Raw genomic sequence first — 23,300 nt, 5'->3', positions numbered from 1 at the left:
CAGAAGGGCCTGAGGGAGGCGCGCGCCCGCCGGAAGCCGCGCCCCCGACGCGGCCCACAGCCCGAGGCGCCGGAAGTGGTCGCGGTCGCGCTGCTTCCGGTCTGCGGGAGGCGCTCCGGGCGGGGGCCGCGGGGGAGGCGAGTTGCCGACTGGCCGAAGGCCGGCACCTATGGCGGAGGGCGGCGGGCGGGCCGGACCTGGGCTCGCAGGTAACGTGCGCGCGGCCGCCGGGCCCCGGGGCGGCGGGGGGCCGGGGCGGCTGCCCGGGCCGGGGCCCTGCGTGTTGCCCTGCGGCCGGCCGGGGCCCACGGAGCCGCGCCCCGCAGCCGGGGGTCGGTCAGCGCGGCTCACGGGGTGCCCGGCTGCCCGGCTTCGCGAGACCAGCCCTCGCGCCGATTTCCCGTCCTGTGGAACTTGCACCGTAACTGCCAGCCGGCTGGCCTCTAGGGCTGGGTGGGACCCCAACTGTAAAGAGAGGACGTGGGTCATTCTCCAGCTGTGAGCGCAGCGGTCGGGAGAGCCCCCAGAGGTCAGCTCCCGGGAGGGCGGGTGCCTTCTCTCCATCCTGGCATCGGTTGCCCTCAACAACCGCCCCCCTCCCCGCACAGGCCAGGGACAGCGATAACGCCACCCCAGCGAGCTGTCAGTGACACAGCAGGTCCAGGGGCCCTTGCCCACCGGCAGAGGAGGCAGCCGTGCCATAGTTCGGTTTAGGCGGCTCGAAAGGCTCGCGCCCAAAACAGCCATCTGACTGAGGGTCTCCACCTTGAAATATTCCTGCCAAACAAATGTGAATGTGCGGGGAAGTGCGTTTGCCCGCCTTCGGGAGAGGCTTCCTCTTAACCTGCGGGGTCGGGGGGTGGGCGGAGGTTCCCTCCTTGTCTGTTGTCTCAGTTTTCCCCGGGTACCAAATGCTTCTATGTGCTCTGGACTTTACATGCTCATCTGTGTCTCTGGAGAGATACCCCTCCAAAGAGTTTATTAGTTAGTAATAAACTAAGGAGCTTATTACTCTTAAATGTGCCAAAATTTAAGGTATAATGTTGATTTGGAGACGGGTGCAAGTAGTGCCTTTCATCCCTCCCTCCATCCATTCATTCATCCAACAAACGGTTTATTGAGGACCTGTTATTGGCTGGACCTGGCTGGGGGTGGGGATACTGCAGTGAATAAAAATACAAACAAAGCCTTTTCTGTCCTGGGCTTTGGTTGGTATTGACTTTGACCCCAGGGGCAGCCAGGACCTTAGGGTCTGGGACATCACTTCATGTGAGAGTGCGGGAGGGACTGAGAGGTGTTTACCTGGGGGAAGAGGACTGGCAGCTGCTTCCCAGTGTGGAGAAGAGTCTTGTGGCAGGAAGACCGGCTCTGCCTTACACAGAGGCACTCTTGTCAATATCCAGGTGGTGCGGTTTTACTGTTGAGTGTGTTGCAGGCCTGGGAGTAGAGGGGCCACAGTTAAAGCTTAAGTGCTTTGTCGAGTAATTGTGTTGTCATTGGAGAAGCTGATCAGAAAAATGCAAACTGAAAGATATCTTGGAGCTGGAGCTGGGAGAGAGGAGGCTGTGTTGAGCTGGGCAGGTAGTGGGTCAAAAAGAGGCCAGCAAAGGGAGGCCTAGAGGAGAACTTAGCAAAAGTTTGTCAGAGTCTCCTTACACCTTCTGAATCTTACCCCTACTTTGAACTTTCTCAGCCTGTGCAGTGAAACTGTGGGATAACTACAGTGGAGGATAGCTACCGAAGGAGCATTGGCATGGGGGCCCAAGGGGTCCTTGATGCCTGCCTGTTGGCTGTGACATGAGCTCGAGTGACCCATGCGTTTGTGAACCCCCACTGCTCTGCCCACCTGCCTGTGGCCTTTGTGTCTTACCTCTGCCATTGAACTATCAAATCTTGGAGTGTAAGGAAACGTACGCATCACCCCTGTTGTCCTATGGCCCAGCCTTGTATACAGTAGGTACTCAAAAGAGATTTGATTTGAATATAAAAAGCAACTTCAGCATTGGAGAGAGTCCACCACTAGGACAGCTGGCACGGTGGGGACTTGAATGAAGGCCGTCTGAGTTCATGCTCTTTTCTTATGCCCCTCTCTGTGCAATTATGTTTATAAAGAGATATTTTGGGCTCCAGTGTGAGGTGAAGAACTCAATTACAGTTGACCCTTGACAACACAGGGCATGGGGGTTGCCAAACCCCTGCACAGTCAAAAATCCCCATAAAACTTTACAGTTGGTCTTCCATGTTCAAGGTTCTGCATCTAAGAATTCAGCCAGGGACTTCCCTGGTGGCTCAGTGGTTAAGAATCCGCCTGCCAATGCAGAGGACACATGTTCGAGCCTGGTCTGGGAAGATCCCACATGCTGCGGAACAACTAAGCCCGTGTGCCACAACTACTGAGCCTGCGCTCTAGAGCCCGTGAGCCACAACTACCGAGCCCACGTGCCACAACTACTGAAGCCCGCGTGCCTAGAGCCTGTGCTCTGCAACAAGAGAAGCCACCGCAGTGAGAGGCCTGCGCACAGCAACGAAGAGTAGCCCCCGCTAGCTGCAACTACAGAAAGCCCGTGCAGCAACAAAGACCCAATGCAGCCAAAAATAAATAAAATAAAAAATTAAAAAAAAAAAGAATTCAGCCAACTGCGGATTGTGTAGTGTAGTATGTATTTAGTGAGAAAAATCCATGTGTGAGTGGACCCACATAGCTCAGACCATGCGCTTCAAGGGTCAGCTGTAGGTATCTAATTGTACAAATTTGTTGACTACTGAACAACTTGGGGGTTGATCTGCATGTAACTTAGTCGGTCCTCTGCATCTGAGGTTCCTAGGCATCTGTGGATTCAACCAACCACAGACTGTGCAGTATTGTGCTGTTTACTGTTGAAAATATCTACGTGTGAGTGGACCCCTGCAGATGAAACCTGCGTTGTTCAGTGATCAATGGTACTTGTTCTAGTCCATTCAGGATGTAACAACAGAATAGACTGGATGGCTTATAAACAACAGAAATTTATTTCTCACAGCTCTGGTGGTTGGAAGGTCCCAGACTAAGGCACTGGCAGGTTGGTGGATGTCTGGTGAGGGCCTGCTTCCTGGTTCCTAGGCGGCTGTCTTCTCACTGTGTCCTCATGTGGTGGAGGGGGTGAGGGAGCTCTCCAGGGTCTCTTTTATAAGGGCACTCATCCCATTCATGAGGGCTCCACTCTCATGACGTAAAGGTCCTACCTACCAAAGGTCCTGCCTCTTAATAATCACCTTGGGGGTTAGGACTCCCAGCATATTATTTGGCAGGACATTTTGGGGGACACAGACATTCAGTTTATAGCAGCTACTCCTCCCATTCCTCACTGATTTTGTTGCCCATTTCTCACATACCAAGTTTTTTATACTAAGCTCTTTTCTGGGCAGTTGATTGTTTGATTTATTTATCTTTTTATTCTGATGAGAGAGAATTTCTATTATCTAGTAGGATAGATCTCCTCTCATACATACAAAAAAAAACCGAAAAGTGATTCTTATTTTTATTTCCAAATAAACTTCTAGAAGATTTTTGTCACATCTCATATAAAAACCCCAAAGAGATTTGTTAAACCTCTTAATTTATTTGGTATCACTTAAAATTTTCCTAGCATTGACTCTCACTCAAGTACATGGTATGGTTTTCACCATTTATTCTAGTCTTTATTGCTTTTTTGTTTTCTATCTTCATTATATAGGGCTGGCTTTCTAGTTGTATGCATGTATTTAAAAATTTTCCTTTTTACTGCGGTGCAGCTTATATTCAGAAAAGTACACCCATCTTAGGTTACGTCAGACTTGTCACTCGCGGGGACTGCCGCGTGGCGAGGCCATTGCCCAGATCACATGGCAGAGTCCTTCAGGTTTACAAGCAGCAGTGTTTTTCTGGCTGTTGAGTTATGCCGAAGTCAGGTGTCCTTTTGTAACATAGCAGCTGATTATGTGGTTTTTCCCAACACTAAGACATTCTTGGAATACATGAGAGTAATTTTACGGTGACTTTTTGGATACATATTTTAAATTTCGCTTTATTAATATTTAATTTAGGATCTTTATCCTTAACTAGTTTGGGCTTACTATCACCCACCCCATCAAAGTTTTAAAACCTCGCCAGGTTTGGTGTCAGGAGTGTGCTAGCTTCATTAAGGGAAACTTTTTACATTTTCCTGGCTCTGGAAGCTTCTGGAGCAGGGGAATGATGTGTTCTTGAGAGTTGGAGAGCACCCGTGTTGGGGAGAGGCAGGGCTGGCGGCCGAGGGCGGCCCCTCACAGTTGGTGCTGGTAAGGCTTCCCTGAGCTGACAGGCGCCCCTCTCTTCAGTGCAGGTCCGAATCTGAAGGAGTGGCTGAGGGAGCAGTTTTGTGACCATCCGCTGGAGCACTGTGAGGACACGAGGCTCCACGATGCAGCCTACGTGGGGGACCTCCAGACCCTCCGGAGCCTGCTGCAGGAGGAGAGCTACCGGAGGTGAGCGCCGCTGCCCGCCCCGGGGCTGCCCAGGGTTTGGCCTGTGGGTCTGCACGCAGCTAATGCTCGGGAGCTGTGAGGGAGGCCCAGCGGTCTCCGATTTGCAGGTGGAGACCCTGAGTGTTTCCACTTTCCGAGGATGGGATAAAAGGGGACTGCCGGAAGCGTGGTCAGACTCGTAGGCGACAGCCTGATGGCGAGGGCAGAGAGACCCGAGTTCAAGTCCAGTTCTGTCACCTTTATATGTTCCAGCAACTTCTGGTGCTCTCTGGGCGTCAGCTTCCCTGACGTTACCCTCGACGACAGCGTCATTACTGTCTTCAACAGCGGCCCTGCTCCCTTGCGAGTCTCTTCTGGCTCTTTATCCTAAGGCGCATGCATAAATTCTCCTCCCTTAATTATTGCATCGTTATCCCCCTTTGGGTCCGGACTTCCCGATGGAGCAAACCTGTACAGAGTTCCTGACGCGCTCTCCTCTGGCTTCTCAGGGCCTCAGTCATCTGCCTCCAGGGCCTGGGGCTCAGCCTCTGGCCAGCGGTCTCATTACCCAGGGACACGCTCCTTTTGTTGGTAGCGCCCTGCCTGTTGCCTTGCCACATCCTGCTAGCTCCTCCAGACCGGCTCAAGCCCCTCATGGCATCGGAGTCTTGCTGTTACTTTTCCCCACTCGAGACACCCGGGGAGCACAGAGCCTGCCTGTTCTCCGTGTGTCTAAGGTTGGAGTCTCAAGTAGACTTGAAACTCACCTGCAACCAGAAAATCCTTCAGCCTCTTTCTGTGTTTCTGTTTCCCCTCCAGGGCTAGGATGCCAGTGAGTTGATAGAAGAAATGCCTGTGTATTGATACTGAAACTTATACCACTTTTCGTGGACAGTTCCCAAGAGAAGGATTTCTAACAATACAAGAATAGGTGTCTCTTCTTTCCCTTCTAATGTCTTAGCATTATTTCGTTAGAATAGATATTCATGTTAAAAATAAAAAAGCTCCAAAGAGCCAGAAAGGATCGTCATAAAGAGAAATGATATGGATTGCACACGAATATTTAACATGAATGACTCAAGTCCAAAGAAAACCTTAAATTTGCAGATATAACAGTAGAATAGAGTTAAGCTACTAAAATAGACCAAGTATGTTCACATTGCTTTTTCAAGTACCGTTTTTCTTTCTTTCACTCAGGTTCAGTGAATCTGGTTTCTTGACGATATTTTGCTCTTGCTATGTAGTTCTTCGGTGATGAGTCCTTGGAGCGTTCCTTGGCCTCCTTGGCTGGTGGAAGCTAGTAACCAGCTGAAGGAGGAACCCTGACCTGTTGCATGTTTCTGGGTCACTGCTTTAGTGATCTGTATTCCTCAGCTTTGTTCAGAGCTGCGCTGGGAGCTTGAGGTGAAGAGCCTCAGCTGGTGACATGATGGATCCATGCATTGCATGACCCTGGCATCCCTTGATGGGGAGTTGTGGTCTGAGTGTCACTTGCAATGAGGGCTGAGCCTGGACGGTTTCCCTCTGCTGCTGCTGGCCAGGAGTGTGGTGATTCCTGCAGGCTGTCCTTTGTGCTGTGTCAGAGGTAGAGGGACCACAGTGGTCACCTAGCCCCAGTGAGGATACCGAGGCCCAGAGAGCAGTCCAGCTTCAGGCCTTCACAGGTAGTAGCTGGTGAAGAGGGGCCTCGGGGCCCTGACCCAGGTCCCGAGCAGGTATGCTGTCCTCCATCCTGCGCTGCCTCCCGGGCAGGCCCTTCTCCCCTTCGTGGAGCAAAGAGCTTTGGACGCGAGTCAGGAAATTGGAGATCTTAACTCTAGTGCTCAGCAGTCTTACCTGCGCCTCGAATCTCCTCATCTGTAGAACTGGGCTCTTAATTTATTGCCTGTCTTGCCTCAGGCGTGGACCCAGCAGGGTGGCTATGTGAAAGCATTTCATGAAACGAGCACCTGGAAGCACTATTAAAGCGAAGGCTGCCCTCCTGCTCCCTGTCTCAGGATCCCACCTGAGAGGAGCTGGAGCGGCTGGCCGGTCTCCTAGCACCCCTCCCAGCCTGGCTCCCTGTGCTCTCTCTCAGCCGCATCAACGAGAAGTCTGTGTGGTGCTGCGGCTGGCTGCCCTGCACACCACTGCGCATCGCGGCCACTGCAGGCCACGGGAACTGCGTGGACTTCCTGATCCGGAAGGGGGCTGAGGTGGACCTGGTGGACGTGAAGGGACAGACGGCCCTGTACGTGGCCGTGGTGAACGGGCACCTGGAGAGCGCCCAGATCCTTCTGGAAGCCGGCGCCGACCCCAATGGAAGCCGGCACCACCGCAGCACCCCTGTCTACCACGCCTCCCGGGTGGGCAGGGCAGACATCCTGAAGGCCCTCATCAGGTCAGTACCACAGGGGCTGGGCCACCATTGCCCTTGCGATGGCCACCACGGGGAGCGTGGCCGCATCAGCACGTTCTCGCAGCCACATTCTCATTTCTTGTTTTCTGCATTTGCCTTTTTTTCCTCTCTCTCTCCAATTAGACTTGTTAGAGCATTTGTCTATTTTGTTAGTCTTTCTAAAGAGCTGCTTCTTAGCTTTATCAGTTCTCTTATTTTTTTACTTACTGATTAATTTCTGTTTTTATCTTTATTTTTTCCCATTTTCCTTAATTTTAGTTAATATTTTCCCTAATTTTCTGAGTTGCATGCTTATTCATTTTTTTCTTGATTAATAAGGTAAACTTTCAAGGTTATGAATTTACCTTTGCCTATAGCTTTGGCTGTGTCTGCTAAGCTTTTTTCTTTTTCTTTTTTTTTTTTTTTTTTTGGCAGTATGCCGGCTGCTCCGTGGCATGTGGGATCTTCCCGGACTGGGGCAGAAACCTGTGTCCCCTGCATCAGCAGGCGGACTCTCAACCACTGCGCCACCAGGGAAGCCCTTCTTTGGGCTTTTTTAAAGTTATTTTTTAATGTCCAACTACGTTGTTGTGGATACTTGTAACAAAGTATATAACCACAGGGTTTTATTTGTATAGTACAAGATGACAGCCTCAGTTATGTTATTCAGACTTCCTCTCTCTTTTGTTTTTACATCTTTAACCATTGGATCTTCCCCAAATTCAGAGAAGTCTGTTAGTCTGTAAGTACTGTTGTGATTTGCCAGTTTCCCTTGTATTTCTAATAATTTTGCTCACCGTATTTTGATGCTCGTTGGGCTCATGGAAGTTCTTGCTTATGGATTGTGCCCTTTATCAAACCAAAAGGAAACCATTGGTTTCATTGAGGCTCATTTATGTAGCATTCTGTAACTTTTAGTTTTCATCTTAGTGGGTTTAAGTTATTCTTTGTGAGCTCACTTTTACTGTTTGACTGTCTGGGATTCTTTTGTTTTTTTAGGTGATACAAATGAACTTTTATTTCACACTTCAGGAAGTGGATAGTCTCCGAGAACTGCAAAATGGGGTGAAAAGCAAGAAGCTTTTGTAGGATAAAGGGATTCTTTGTTTTTTAATACAGTTAACATTGTTGCCATAGCTGATGTTAGGTCTATTACTGTTGTCTTTCTGTGTCTTAACTGTACCTTTATTTTATATCTTTTTTCCATGATCTGTGTTTTCTTTGCTTTCCCTTTCTGTGGTTTTAGACGGTTTCTGGTCTTCTTTTAATTGTACTAACGGTTACCTTTTTAAAAATTTGAGCCGGATTGCATTTTCAGTCTCAGTCTCATGTCTCCAGTGACTTCTTTCTACTAAAGATGCTTCCCTGCCCAGCAGCCCCCGCCACCCCCACCACCGCCCCCCGGCTCTGGAGGCTGTTTGTTCTGTGGCTGGACTGAGTGCAGTTCAGGTAGCCCGTTGTCGGTGTGGGAAAGTATTACAGGAGAGGGTTACAGCATCATTACGGGCTGCACTGGGGGTGTTCTGAGGAGCAGGGACCTGGCGTCCCCCGCGCCCAGTGCAGGACATCGTTTTTTAAATTAGGTACTGAGAATATATTTATTATATCAAAAGGACTTATATATTAAATGGCTATGGAATTGAGTTTTGGAAAGATAATTGAGGATGGTATGGTGGTTATACTGGAGGGTGATGAAGACGTGATGATGCTTTTTTCCCCTTCTTTTGAAGGATTTCCAGCCTGATAATCTAAATCACCTCAGTCCCGTATCTTTGCATCTTGGAGAATGTAAGTCATTAATTTGGAAATGTTTTTCAGTAGGATCAATCCATGAAATTTCATCTTGGTTCCAGAAATCCCATAGGGCATTTCAGTCAATTCATGATGCGCAACTGCTTTGAATTAACTGCAGGCTTGACTTTCAGAGATATTTACAGGTGCCCTTCTTGAGGAAACGTTACTAAGACATTTTGCTGCCCCGCTGGAGTACAGGACATTACTTTTACAGTGAGGTACCAAGAGCATATATTATTCTGTTGAAAAGTTTTCTGGATTCTAAATTACCAGATAATTGACTTTTGGAAAATGGGGTTAAGTTACTGAACAGCTAATACAATCTAAACACAATCTAAACGCAACTCCTGCCTCTTCCCTGTGTCATTGTCCCTCATAGGCAGGGCTCTCTTCTGTCACTGTTGTGATTTGGTGTCCCTCTGCAAGTAACCTCCATTTTGTTACTTCTCATTTCCCTTGATATATATTACTGATGTTTTTTTAAAAAGGTAAGGAGTGGTATTTCTGTATGTGCAAAAGTTATACTGATTTATTGAGTCGTCCCAGTGGTTCCTTGCCAGTGATACTAAAAGCAGTAGGGGAATTTTGGAAAATATTCAGGATTAAAATTAACTGGATCCCATCCATTATATTTTTATGAGTGGATGAAGGACTGTCTTTCCCACAGCTCAGCTAATACCAGATTGTCATATTGCCCCAAATTACAAACATTCTAGAAGACATATCCGTAAGAATAAGGAGGCAAAACAATGTCACTGCTTGAAATCTAGTTCTCTTAATTGATTGAGTGTGTGAAATGAAATATCGGCTTCTGCTTGGTTTGGTATGTGTTTTAGAATGTTTCTCTTGTCACCCCTAGGATATCTTGGAGAACACTGGGTGATACTTGCATTTGTAGTGGCTGACGATGCTGCATGGCGTCAGTGGGGAAGCAGGTTGTCATGTGAGCTCATTGGTCTGTATGCTGTCCTTTGTCTTCCTCAGCTCTGTGCTGCTGACAGGCAGCAGTGTCGCTTCTAGGGGCAAGTTCCTTCGGATGCTTGCAATAGTGCTGAAGAGACGGGTGATAAAACATGATTGCTGGCTGTGAGTGTTGGCCAGCTATTTCTATTAAGGCATGGAAAACGATGCTCTCCCCTCCGCCCGGGCCCCTGCGTGTCAGGCCCCATCATCATTACTGCCTACATTTTGTCATTTCCTAATTCAGTTGAAATATGTGATGACAAAATTTGTGAGGCATTGCAGCACTGTCTAGGGCAGTGGAAGCTCAAGTACACGGGTGCTGGCTAATGTTTCCTCACGGAAGAGGTGGGTAACGCCTTTTGGGTAGCAGTCTCACGGAAGTGGGGCTGTGCTCTTCTCATTACATCCTCTCAGGCTGCACATGTTTCAGTTGGTCCCAGTACTGCTGCTGTTCACTTTCGTCTTCTGGTTAAGGTGGCGTCTGCCAGGTTTTTCCATTGTAAAGCTCCTCTTTTTCCCTCAGCGATTAAAAAATATTTTTGTGGCTCGGTACTTTGGAACCATGTATATATCCTGTTCCTCATCAGATTTTTAATTTATTCATTTATTTATGTTAGACTCATGGTTTCCTGTGGAGTTACAATTATTCTAGGCTCTTGTGTACTTTGCCTGGTTCACCCCTGGAATTAGTTATTTCTCCAAGGAATCCTGGGTTCTTTTTGTGGTGAATGCTATTTAAAAGCCAAGGTGTGGACACTAGGAGTGCTTATTGCTTATGGGGTGTCACTGTTTTCAGTTTCTCCTGCTGGACAGAGCTAAGGTTACTTAAACATGCTTCTGTCTACATTTCTGTATCTATTATACATTGACAGTTGAAGAGTTCACCCTGATGCCTCTAATCCAATCCAGCACCACAGGGTTCATCCTACTTTTCTCCCTTTCCAAATTTATTATTCTTTTGCAACATTGAGAGACCTGGTTCCCTTACCTTTAACATGTTAACTTACTTTGCCAATCCCCCATATTGAACCAGTCTCCTATGCTGCTGCCCCTCCCACACATGCCTCCTCCCCCGCCGCGGGCTGTAGCACCCTTGCAAGGCAGCATCCTTAGAAGCACCCTCTTCACTCGGCCAGGACTCCAACAGCTTGAGCAGGCCGCCCTCCCTGCTGTAGTCAGCGGCCCCCGCTTAGTGTAAAATGACCCAGTTGGTAGTTTGTGCTTGGCCTGGGAGAACCCTAAATGTCCCATAGAAAGCCATGTATTTGGGCGTCCTTGGGTGCAAGGACAAGGGCAGGTCCCTTGAGGGGATCCTGAAGGCTCTGCCTGTAGAGTCGTTTAGAGATTGGCTCTGCTGGAAAAGGAGGCTTCCGGGTCAGGCGGCCCCTGCGTCGGCCTGTGTGAGATTCATCCTCACATCTGGGCTGTCTCTGGGAGTCAGAAGAGGAGAGCTCCCGGGCAGCCATACAGATCAGCTCAGGGACTGTCATCAACGCTCCCACCTCTGGCGGCTGCGCGAGGCTGCCTTGCTGTGCATCCTGTCCTGGGTCCTTCTAGGTGACTCTGCTGGGAATGGGCTGGCTCCTCTGGAGGCTCAGTGCCTGAAGGGAAGAGCCGCCCTGGCGGGCAGCACACAATGGCACCAACTGGGTACATGGTTGCGGTAAAGTATTTCTTTCTGCTTTGCAGTTTCTAAGGATTGCTGTTTAATTTTCTTTTTTTTTCTTTTTTTTTTTCCCGTATGCAGGCCTCTCACTGTTGTGGTCTCTCCCGTTGCGGAGCACAGGCTCCGGACGCGCAGGCTCAGTGGCCATGGCTCACGGGCCCAGCCGCTCTGCGGCATGCGGGATCTTCCCGGACCGGGGCCCGAACCCGTGTCCCCTGCATCGGCAGGCGGACTCTCAACCACTGCGCCACGAGGGAAACCCCTAATTTTTTATAGTATGTATTTACATGGTTCCAAAGTCAAATCTATAAAACAAAGTATATTAAAAGCAGTCTAGCTTCTATCCTCATCTGCTTCGTCCCTGCCCTATAGATAACCATTTAAAAAGTTGTGTGGTTTATCCTTCCATCATTAAAAATTAGGCAGGTATGTGTCTAGGTGTGTATCATGTGCACATTGGTATTGCAGCCTCCTCCCCAGGATAAACAGTGGCATACTTCCCGTTCATCGTCCTGCGTTTCTCACTTATCAGGGTGTCCTGGAGGTCACTGCAGAGCAGTCCTTAGCCCTGGTCCTCACTCCTTTTCAGATGGCACAGTGCTCCTTTATGTGCATGGGCCAGGCCCTCTTGACGAACCTGTGGCTCGCTTCCTGCCTTTGGCTATTACGGGTACTGTTTTAATGAATTGCCTTGTGTGTGCATCTTTTCAGAGTTTTGCAAATGTGTGTTGGGACTAGATTCCAGGAGTTGTGATTGGTGCGTCAGAGGGTACATGCATAGGTAAGTTTGCCAGCTATCACCAGATTTCCCTCTGCAGGGATTGCTGCATCATGCCTGGCCCCCAGCGATGTATAAGACTTCCTTTTCTTTAAAGCTCGGTCAATAAGTTCTTGGATTTTTCCCAATCTGATAGGTGAGAAGTGGTGTCTCCGAGTAGTTTGAATTTGCATTTCTGTTATGAGCGAGGCTGAGCATCTTTTCATCTGGTTGAGAGCTGTTTGCACGTGTCTGTATCCATCTCTGGCTCATTTATCTATAGAGCTGTTGATCTTTTCCTCTTAGAAGGTCTTTGTATATTAAGGATGTAACATTTCCCCCAATTTGTAACTTATTGTTTTACTTTACTTATGTTAAAAATCTTTATTTTTATATCTTTTCCTGATCTTCCAAATCAACTTTATAATCAACTTATGTAGCTCCAGGGATGTTATTTTTATGTAGTTACATTTATAGTCAACTTATTTAGTTCTGGGGAGGGTATTTTCATTTATATAATAAACTTAGGGAAAATGACATCTTAATGATATTGAGTCTTCTTGTCTAAGACTACGGTATGTCTTTCTGTTTCCTTAGGTCTACTTATGTGACTTTCAGTAGTATTTTATAATTTTACTCATGCAAATTTTGGACATATACTGTTAAGTTTATGTTTAGATATCTCACTTTAAAATTTATTTTGCTATCAGAAATGAGGTCTTTTTCATTTTATCTTTCAACTTGTTTTTGTTTGTATATAGAAGGCTGTTGGTTTAAAACTTGCTACTTTAATAAATTCTCTCATTGCTTGTTAACTGCATTTTCATTAATTATTTAAGGCTTTCCAGACAGTTATATTCTCTGTAAATAGGGAAAGTTTTACCTCTTCCTTTCCAATTTTAGTCAGCTAATTGCTTTCTCTTGTCTAATTGCACTAGTACTTAAAAAAAAAAAGTCTTTAAAACGAGTGGGCTGGAAAGTGGGGCTGTGTACCTTGCTCCCGACAGAGCTGCTGCTTGTGTTTCCCTGCTAGGCGAGAGGCTGACTTCTGGGTTGAGGAAATATTTTTTATCATGTTAAGGAAATATCCCTTACTTTCTTTTTTATTAAGTATTTGCAAACATGCTTAAGTGTTGAGTTTTGTTATATGCCCTTTTTTTTGCATCTATGGACATAATCATGGATTTTCCCCTTAGTTCTATGAATATGATGGATTATGTTAATAGAGTTTCTAATTTAAGAACTACCCCCTGGAATAACCCCCATGAGGTCATTGTATGTTGCTTTCTTAATGTTTTTAGATTCTCTTTGCTAACATTTTATTGGAGGTTGTTAAGGTGATATTCGTAAGTGCAGTTAGTTGGTAGGTTTTCTTTATGGTGAGGCCTTTGTCAGGTTTGGAGATTATTGTTTTGTTAATTTCATAAGCTGAATTTGGAAGTTTTCCTTCTTTTTCTTTGCTTTGAAATAGTTAAAATAGCCATGGGATTGTTGGATCTTCAAAGGTTTGAAAGAACTCCCTTACGAGTTCTTTTGCGTGAGTGGATTCCAAGGTTCCTAACTACCGTGGTACCTGCTGGTGGTCACGGGACCACTGTGACTGGGGGGCTCTCTGGTGCTCCCAGTGCTCCTGGAGTTCGGGCCCATCTCCACCGGGTGCCGTGGGGATGCGTTGACTGCGGTTGGCCTGCTGTGAGGTCTCACTGTCCGTGTGTCTACCCTGCAGGTACGGGGCCGATGTCGACGTCAACCACCACCTGACTCCTGACGTCCAGCCGCCTTTCTCCCGGCGGCTCACCTCCTTGGTGGTCTGCCCCCTGTACATCAGCGCAGCCTACCACAACCTCCAGTGCTTCAAGCTGCTCCTGCAGGCTGGGGCAAACCCAGACTTCAACTGCAATGGTCCCGTCAATACGCGGGGCTTCTACAGGGGCTCCCCCGGGTGCGTCATGGATGCCGTCCTGCGTCACGGCTGTGAGGCGGCCTTCGTTAGCCTGCTTGTGGAGTTCGGAGCCAACCTGAACCTGGTGAAGTGGGAATCCTTGGGCCCAGAGTCGAGAGGCAGAAGGAAGGTAGACCCTGAGGCTCTGCAGGTCTTTAAAGAGGCCAGAAGTAAGTGGTCTTAGTTGAACTCTGACTGGCAGTCTCTTCAGGTCAATTGAATGAACCAAGTTGTAGCAATTTAAAAAAAAACAACCTCCAGCTAAGCACTCGGTCACCGCCTGCAGCGAGGACTAGGAATTTTCTAGAACGGTCTTCCAGATTGGTCTTCTCTAAGTTCCCAGACACTAAGATTTAATACCAAGAAACCTATCAAAGTGCATGTTCTCAGAGCTCCTAGAATTATGTTCTCTTTACCCCTTTGCGCTGCTTTGTGATCCCAAATTCTTTCACTGCTGTTTATGGCTTTTAAGTGTTTTTGCTTTACAACAAATCGCAAGCCCTTCCTTCTCTAGGGCGCCTCATGTCCCCTTCTTCGGTTCCACTCAAATACCATTGTTCTGCATGTGTGCTAAGTATGATTTTTGTTAGAATGAGGCGTACAGTTTGCTTATTCATGAAGAAGGATTTTGCCAGTGAATTAAGTTGATGGCCAGGGAGTTTGCAGTTGATCCGTGGCTTGGTACTTGTTGTCGTTCTCTCTCCAGGACCCAGAAGTTGACCCTGTGCGCCCTCTGACCTGCCCACACCCTGCCCCTTTCCCGTCTGGGTCTTGAGGGCATCTGGGTGACCACCTTTTCCCCAGTCCCTTGGCTCTCGCAGAACTTATGTTTGTTGTGTTCTTGTTACTGGCTTTCCTTAAACCAGTCATTAAAGCATGGTCCTGTTGAGGCTTCCCCAGAAGAGTTGCTGGCTGGTCAGTTGGAGCCACGCTGACAGAGTTAGGCTCCCTGTGTTCAGGCCTGTTGCACAGGCAGAGACACGGCGAGGCTGTTCTGACCCAGAGCAAAACTGTCAGCCTGCCCTCCTCCTGTGTTGCTCGGCCCGTCCCCTTCAGACCCCCTTGGAGCTTCTGGGAGGGACCAAGAGCAGAGACTGACAGAGGGCAGAGGGCAGTTTGTCACACCTGCTGGGGCGTGCAGTGGCCAGCTCTGTTTCTCTGTCTAGGGAGTTCCACAGAGTTGAGCAGATAACAAGACCTTTTTCACCAGGGCCTGCTCTTCTCTGGAGGTGGGAAGTGGCAGCGAGCGTTGGCGCAGCCCCGCTTGTCCTCACAGCCAGCCTTTGGTGTGTAGGGTTAGGAGAGGCGTTTAACCTCTCCCTCTGTCTCTCCCTTTCTTCCCATGCGTTCCAGGTGTCCCCAGGACCTTGCTCAATCTGTGCCGTGTGGCCGTGAGAAGAGCGCTTGGCAAATACCGACTCCATCTGATTCCCTCGCTGCCTCTGCCAGACCCCATAAAAAAGTTCCTGCTGTATGAGCAGAACTCACGGGCAGCGGCTGACTACAGCGAGGAGGAAGCAGTCTCCAGAGCCAGTCGACACCGGTTCCTGCCCCTGTGACCACGTCCTGTGCTGCTGACTAGATCCCACCTGGCTGCTGGTGAAGCGGAATCAGCCTCGTCCTCATGGATTGTATCCCATCTCAGGTGCTTGGGGCGTCGGACAGTCCTTAGGTCGGTATCAGCCGAAAGGCTCGTACAAAATTAATTTTGTTCTTCCTCAGTGTCTGTGTTTTGGAAATTAATGAAATGGGCCTCGAAATGTGAGCAAGTTCGGGCTGAGCTTGGAGGCCTGCTGACTTCCCCAGGAGGGGGAACTAGCACCGTGCAGGGCTGTGCTGCTGCGTTTGCCTCTCAGCTTGATTAACGCGAAATGAAAAGGAGTCTTGCTATAAAAGTACGGAGATGCACTTCCTGAACTTACTAGTTTGTTTCCCCTGCTGCTGGGGTAGACGTGTGACATTTATCATGCGCACCCCGTTTCCTTGCCGCTTCACTGTTCTCTCCTTGTGGCGTAGGCGCCATATTAATTGTCTTCATTCAAGGATGGTTTCCTGGCCACATGGATGGGCTTTACTGCCTCAAAGTCAATACTTGCATTTGTTCACAGCCTCTTTAGGTAACGCTCAGAGCTCTGCAGCGCTGCACCTGTCTGATACCCACCTGTGCCTAGCATCATGCCAACAGGTCTCATGAGTTCTCTGCCATTTCACTTTGGGGAGCTTCCAGACAGTTGATTGATTTTAGGAGGCCAACGCTGAAATAGCCAGTAATTGACTGCCTACATTCGGACCAAGGACTGTCCAACAGCATTCACTGCCAGTTCTAAAAGAGGAAGATGCCTGTGGCGCTGTCTTCTCGTCGCTGCACATACCAGAAAGTGCAAACTTTAGTCATCTTCTGGATGGTTCTAAGCTTTCAGTTGCTTTGTGTTCAGTGGACAAAACATCTGCTGTTTGGTTGATTGATCTTCACTTTTTTGGACCTAATGTCTTGGTAGTTGCTCCTAGAACCGAAGAAAGGGGATAGCAGTGAGGTCAGAGGGCTTCCCCTGGCCTGCCGGGGGTGGTGAGAAGTGAGAGGAATGAGCTGGCTTGTCACCTGACGGACGGCTCGGCTGTGGGCAGGGCTCACTCACACCTGGGCTGCGTGGCCAGGTGTGTGGCCATGTCGGCACAGGTGGGCCAGAGGCTGCCTCTTTGGAGCATCCAGGTGCTGCTGTTTCCAGGGAAATCACATCTGGTAATTTGAGGCCTCAGGGCCATTGTGTGGATCTGTGGTGATTCTGACCTTTAGAAGTGTTTAGAAACGGGCAGATTTCAAATCTGAGTTTGGATTTTCTGCAATAAGAGAAATCTAATTTGTAACAATTGAACTAATGATAGGGGTTTATTTAATTATTAGCGTCATTATGTGTCTTCACCGACCAGACAGGCAGTGTCTGGCCATTGTCGTCTGTGGCTCGAGGATGGAATTCTGAACGCCACCTCCTGTGTCATGGATGGACGTGTGTTGGAAAGCCAGGCTGGCCCATATATGAACGTATGAGGTCTGAGGGGGGGCCGTCGATGATTTGGGGGGGCCAGCGTAGCCGCTGGAGGCTTCACCTCATTACAGGCGGTGGCCAAGGCGTAAGTGTTGGATGGCGTCTGAGGCCCGAGCCTGGGCTGTGTGCTGCTTCTCAGGACGGGGAGCCTGCTTGGCTGGTCGCATTCAGAGCTCGGAGTCAGGAGAGGCTTCCTGAGAGGAGAGGCGCTGCGGGTGGGCGGCCGATGGGGCCCTTTGCAGCCGGAGCTGAGTGCTGCAGGGCTTCAGCCCGGGGCCGGGCATCAGCTGCGTTCCTGTGGCACGTGTGGTGGGACCACACCTGAGCTGGGCTGCGGCTGGGCCAGGAGCTGCGGGGAGCTGGGGCTCTGCCTGCACTTAGGGAAGGGTTGTGTGGAAGCTCGAGCCACCCAGAGGTGGGCTGGGCCGCTGGAGGGGACTTCGTGTCACTGGGGGTGTGTCAGCGCTGGCTTGTCACCTCCATGGTCGGGCTGAGAGAGGTGTATCAGGAGTGGTTAGCTCCCCTTACTTTTTTTTTTTTTAAGAAGATGTTGGGGGTAGGAGTTTATTAATTAATTAATTTATTTTTGCTGTGTTGGGTCTTCGTTTCTGTGCGAGGGCTTTCTCTAGTTGTGGCAAGCGGGGGCCACTCTTCATCGCGGTGCGCAGGCCTCTCACTATCGCGGCCTCTCTTGTTGCGGAGCACAGGCTCCAGATGCGCAGGCTCAGTAGTTGTGGCTCACGGGCCTAGCCTCTCCGTGGAATGTGGGATCCTCCCAGACCAGGGCTCGAACCCCTGTCCCCTGCATTAGCAGGCAGATTCTCAACCACTGCGCCACCAGGGAAGCCCCTCCCCTTACTTTTAAGCTCTTGCAGCTGCCCTTTGGCTCGGGATCCCTGCGGGTGAGCCTTGCTGCAGGCTTGCAGGACATTCTGAGTTTGCCCTGCTTGGTGTTTTCTTCAGGGGTCTGTTAGGGACAGAGCCTCCCCAGCCCGGCCCTGGGTAGGAGGGTGTCTCTGTTCTCAGACCTTCTGGAAAGCCGCATCTGGGAATGCTGCCAGTGCGGGGGTCCCAGCCATGCCGATGCGACCTTGGGGCTGCACCAGCAGAGTGGGCGTCAGCCTCCTTTGCAGGTGAAGTGAGTGCAGGGCTTGCTTCTGGGGGTTGGAACCATTTTTCTGGGATCTCTCTGGAAGGAGTGGACTGAGTCGACGCTCATTGTTGGGCCTGGCCCAGAGCTGACCGGGGAGGCAGTGGGACTGGGGAGAGGTTGAGCCGGGGAGTGGGGCCCCCGAGCATGGTGTGCTCAGGGCCGGTCCGCAGGGGCCAGGGCCTCAGCTCTTCCTTTGCAGAGAAAGGTTGGCTTTCTCTTTGTGCAGCCAACTTTTAGAGATTTTTTCACAATCCCAGCAACTTCGAGGTTCAGGCTCTAGTTTGACATTTCACAGCTGCCAAACCTGAATCTGAGCATAACGTAGATAGCTGCTTAAGGCCGTTCCTGCTTGTTTTGAGTGGCGCTTTGCTAAAGCTCCCTTTCTCTTTTGTTGGCAGTGATAGGATCCAGAATAGGCAAGAGTCACCCCCTCCATCAGAGCACTTTATAAAATCATGTTTCTGAGCCCTGGGGCCCCAGCCCCACACAGCCAGGAAGTGTGGTGGTACTTGATGAGGCGGCGGCCCCAGAGCCCTCCGCAGGGAGGGGCATGATGCACCAATGGGAAGGAGCCCGAGGTCCCCCCAGCCTAGTCCCGGCAGTGTCCTGCTGTTGTCCCTGCTGGGGTGCCTGCCGGCCACTGAACGGAGTCCTGTGCCTGGGCCTTGGCTGCTGCGGACGGGCGGGGGCGGACGGGGTGTGGTGGAGGCAGCGCTGACACCTCTGAGAATTCAGCTGTGGCATCCTGGGTGGCGTTTCTGCATGTATTTCCAGAACCATCAGTGTCATACATATCTGTGCCTTTTCATATTACTTATGCTATTTATGTATTTATTTACTTATGTATGCCCTACCTTGTTCCAGAAAAGGGTTTAAGGCAGTGATGCTTATTTTTTGATGTTCTCTTTTGACATTTGATAAGTTGTAGTCAACATGCACTTGTTGTTAAACAGGTAGTTTTAAAAAAGGAAAGGACAATTAGCAGTTTCCTGATGTTGAATATGTTTCTGTTATCAGGCCTGAGTGCCATCATTTTAATTTTTTCCTCTTGCTTCCATGAATTGATTCTTCAAATAAAAGGTTCACGCGTAAATAGAAAGAGAGGAACTTGCAGCCAAGGTCAGGCTGAGCAAAGGAAAATCGGCCCTAGAGAGAAGCGCTCTCCTGTGCTTGCTGCCTCCTGCCTGGCCTTGAGCAGGTCCTGTTCCCAGGGAGGCTGCTCTCTTACACGGGCCGGGTCTGGCCGTGCCTTTCCCATGGAGCTTTTGGGAGGGCACGTGAGAGAATGTATGTGAAAGCACTTTGCACTTAAGCCGTGCCTGCGACGTGTACACTGCTGTCCTTGTGAGTATGGTCCCTCTTCTCAGTGGATGGGTCTTCGAGGCCATGATGGTGCTGGGACAGCCTGTGATCTTGGTGGTCAGCTGGGCTTGTGCCCCAGGGGGCAGCAAGAGTCACGGCGCCCACGGCATAGGCCTCCTGTGCAGGTCGAAGTACAAGGACACATGTTAAATAATATAGGAAGTCAAGTTCATTCAATTTAAAGGGTTGTCTTTTATTCTAAGATTACGTCCTTCCTAATTTGGGTGATAAAATGTCCTCTTATATAATGAAGGTGATACTAGAGGGCAATATTTTCATTTTAAAATGCTCTTGGTTGCAGAATAAAACGTCAGCTGCCCTTTTGTCAAAGCACAGACTTTCTTATTGAGTTTGCCTGTCTCTGAAAGCCAGCGTCGGGGACCCGCAGTCTCGCTACCGTGTATGTTTACGTGCCGAGGAATTTCTCTCGGAGTCTTGAAACAGCCTGTACGTGGTTGAAGGAGAGCCCAGCGTCTGCTCTGCCTGGTAGTCCAAGAACAAGCCCTGAGATCACTGTGTGAGCTGTTAGGAAGTGCGTGCTTGTGTCCTGCCCACGGCAGAGCAACGACCCTGGGGTGATGGGCCTCTGGCCTCCCCGAATCCCCTAAGAGACACTCCTGGGAGGTTCGTGTGGTCTCCTCAGCGAGGCTGCCCCTGACCTCAGGCCTGGGCACCTGAGGCATCCCCGAGCGCTGGCGCTGGTGCTGGTGCTGGTGGTGAGCCTTCTGGCGCCGGGGCTGCCGGCTTCTGCTTGTGCCCCTCTCAGCCGCCTGCCACTCAGCGGCCAGTCCCGAGTGGTCTGGATTCCCCGCCAGCTTGGAAGTGCCTCATCTGGCCCCATGACCTCTCTCTCCCTCGCTCGCTGATGCCTCACTTCCCTCCTCATCCCCCGCCCCCAGCCTGACTCTCTTGATGTGGAATAAAATAACTGATGTGCACACATGAGTGGTTAGTGGGATCATGTCCTAGGAGAATTCCACGGGGGGGACGTGCAGAGTTTGAAGTGCAGTGACGTGCGGAATATATGCTATAAATTCTAGGAAGACAGTCGGATGGAAAAGAGAGGCGGGGGGGAAGGGTGACTTCTGTTGCCTTAACTTGTAATCGCTCAGTGTCTGGAATGCTTGGGGAGCTTTTCTTTTTTAAGTTGCTTGGATTTCAGATCTCTCCCAAGTGACGTATGCGTGTGCCATCCATGCAGTTTAGTGTGGTATTTGTGGGCACGGTTCTCCTGTGTATAACATCAGTTTGCTGCTGTGATTTAGCCAGCAGTGCCCCTGCTCCGCCCCGCGTGTTTGCACAGCTCCCGCTGCTTCTGTCTGGTGTCGGGCACGTGAGGTGTGACACGCGCTGGGGCCCGTGTGCCTGCACGCGTGCTGAAGGGGAATGCTGACCGTCAGCCCTCAGCTTCTCCTTCTCCTCTGGTCATGACTGCGTGCTTGCCCGCAGCAGCTGGGACCTGACTGTTCTTTGCACTTGTGCCTGGTTAAGAGCTTTCAGAAATACAATGGACATCTTTGATGTGTTATTGTAACTTTAGTAAATGCTTTATTCCCCTTTAATTCCCCCCAATGCCTTAATTTAGTGCACTGTTTATCTCATTGGATAGAAGAATTGACCATGTGAAATCTTTGTACATGAACTTCAGGTAGAAGAAGCTGGCTCTCTGGAGAGTTCCTAATTCGCAGAGAAGGGCTTATCTAACACAGGAGTTTTAAACTGCTCTGGGGGACCCTGGCGCTCTAGGGAGGCACCCAAAATGTTGCACAGGTTTAAACTGATGGATGAGCCTGTTTTACTTGGTGGGGTTTCTAGTGTGAAGAGAGTGTGCTCCTAAAAGTGTGTGAAACACATGACTTTCAATCAGGGTGACACTGTCCCTGCAGTGCTCTGTCGGGTGGGGAGGTGGTGGAGACTGCGGGCCCCTGTTCTTTGTGACTTAGTTTGAAAGTGGGATGGTGTGGTGTGAAGCTTTGGGAATGAATGAACTAAATAAAGCATTTATTCATGTCTCAGTGACTCCCTGGCATGTCTCTCTGTTTGCTGTTTCAGATGTTTTCTTTGTTCCTCACACCGATGCCCAACCCCCTACCCGCATATGTACACTTCTCCTGCTCTACTGAAAGATGGCCTCACTTTCAGTCTACCTCAAAACCAGCTGCATCTGTGTGGCAGAGATTGCTGGTTTTCCTTCATTGTCTCCATCTGTGATAACAGACCCACAGTTCTAGCTGGAGACTTGAATTCTCTGAATAGGTCTTCATTTCCCAGACTTCTTACAGCTCGATGTGGCCATTTACCATAGCTCCTTCCTGAAATCCCATTAAAGTTACAGGGAATTTTAATTTTTTTAAAAGGCATAAATCCACTAGGATGACTATAAATAGCAACAAAATTTTGGAACCTCTCAAGAAAACAGATGAATGGTAACTGACTTAGAAATACCCGAGGAGACAACGTTGTAAAAAAGAAATGAGAGCATCTGAGAATCTGATTTTATTGCAAAGCTCCCAGAGGCTCTGGGATTGGCAGTTCCAGGTGCTTCTAGAAGTGGTTGTGAAAGAGTGAAAGCAGGAGGGCTGGCTGAAGGCCCTTTTCAGAAGCAGTTACAACTCTCCACTCCACACAGTTGAGCAGTTGTTCCTGCCCCAGCCCGGCGGGAGACTGAGGGAGGCGAGACATCGGCCTTCAGTATGTAAAATCCTCAGCTCAGAAACAGGCTGTATCCTCCAGGCAGGAAATAAAGGAGAAAGAGACTTCTTGAGAGATCTCACCAGCCTAAAAGGAAACACCTAAAGATACCAATACTGAATGTGGCTAAAGAAAATCACACACTTCTAACAGTGGATTCCAGTAAATAATTCAAGAAAATTCTGAGAATAAAGGCTATGTTTCCAAATTACAAGGACTGGCCAAGTACTAACCACGGCTGGTGACCAGCCAGGGCACATCACTGTGGAATTTCAGAGTGCTGGGGAGAAAAGATTCTATAACTTCTGGAGCGGATAAACAGGACACATACAAAGTATCAGGAATCAAAATAGCTTTGGAATCCTCAAATGTCACATTGGATAACAGAGGAATTGGGACCTTTCAGAATTCTGAAGGAAATGCATATAAAAGTCATGCTAAAAAGACCTGTAGTTTCTTTAAAAATGTATGTTCCACACACCCTTTCTTAAGAAACTATTAGAGGATGTACTCTTCCAGAACAAAGGGGTAAACGAAGAAAGGAGAAAACCTGGTATTCAGGAAATGTGGATCCAACGCAAAGAGGCAAGGTGACTCCCAGGAACACAGTGAAAGCCTTGAGGACGACAGCTGTGCATCAGGCACAGAAGGCACCCGATCGAGACTAGATGTGAGGGGCTGAGGCCCCAGAGAAGATGCCTTAATTATTAGAATAACTGTTGTCTCTGAACATGTTTAGATAGGAGTTGGGATTGATTTATTGACAAGTACCTAGGAAACCAAGGGACATAACTCCAAGGAAAACAAAATGTTGGGCAAGAAAGAAAAAGTTACCACGGTAATACTAGATGCCTCAGCTGTGACTAGTATTTACACAGTCCTAATAACATGCACCTACTACCATAAGCGCTATTGGGGGGATGAAGGGTGGGGAAGTGTGTGTGGGTGAAAGCTAAATAATAAAGAGCAGAATTCATTACAACCAACAGAGGGCAGCAGCAAAGCCCAAAGCTGCTGCTTTCTAAGGAAGAAATGGACACACCTCCAGAGACTAATCAAGACAAAAAGGACATACAAATCACTTAAAAAT

General features: G+C 49.2%; 1 protein-coding gene across 2 annotated transcripts; it reads left to right on the top strand.

Annotated features, from left to right (window-relative positions):
• Nucleotides 1-24: 24 nt before the first annotated feature.
• On the top strand, nucleotides 25-21,534 carry ASB1 (ankyrin repeat and SOCS box containing 1). 2 transcript variants are annotated; one of them, XR_010944123.1, is made up of 6 exons: nucleotides 25-209; nucleotides 4,341-4,482; nucleotides 6,539-6,841; nucleotides 13,745-14,130; nucleotides 15,314-15,632; nucleotides 19,821-21,534. XR_010944123.1 is itself a non-coding variant. In XM_067740028.1 (5 exons), the coding sequence occupies exons 1-5, from the start codon at nucleotides 170-172 to the stop codon at nucleotides 15,517-15,519; spliced, it is 1,077 nt and encodes a 358-aa protein (XP_067596129.1). In that variant the 5' UTR covers nucleotides 25-169; the 3' UTR covers nucleotides 15,520-21,534. The 2 variants fall into 2 exon arrangements, 1 of the variants encoding a protein (XP_067596129.1); XM_067740028.1 differs by having other exon boundaries at nucleotides 15,314-21,534.
• Nucleotides 21,535-23,300: the final 1,766 nt, after the last annotated feature.

Source organism: Pseudorca crassidens, chromosome 6, assembly GCF_039906515.1.
Source record: "Pseudorca crassidens isolate mPseCra1 chromosome 6, mPseCra1.hap1, whole genome shotgun sequence".
NCBI classification, from domain to species: domain Eukaryota; kingdom Metazoa; phylum Chordata; class Mammalia; order Artiodactyla; family Delphinidae; genus Pseudorca; species Pseudorca crassidens.
The sequence above is the reverse complement of the archived record's forward strand: the minus strand, read 5'-3'. Positions and strand labels throughout refer to the sequence as shown.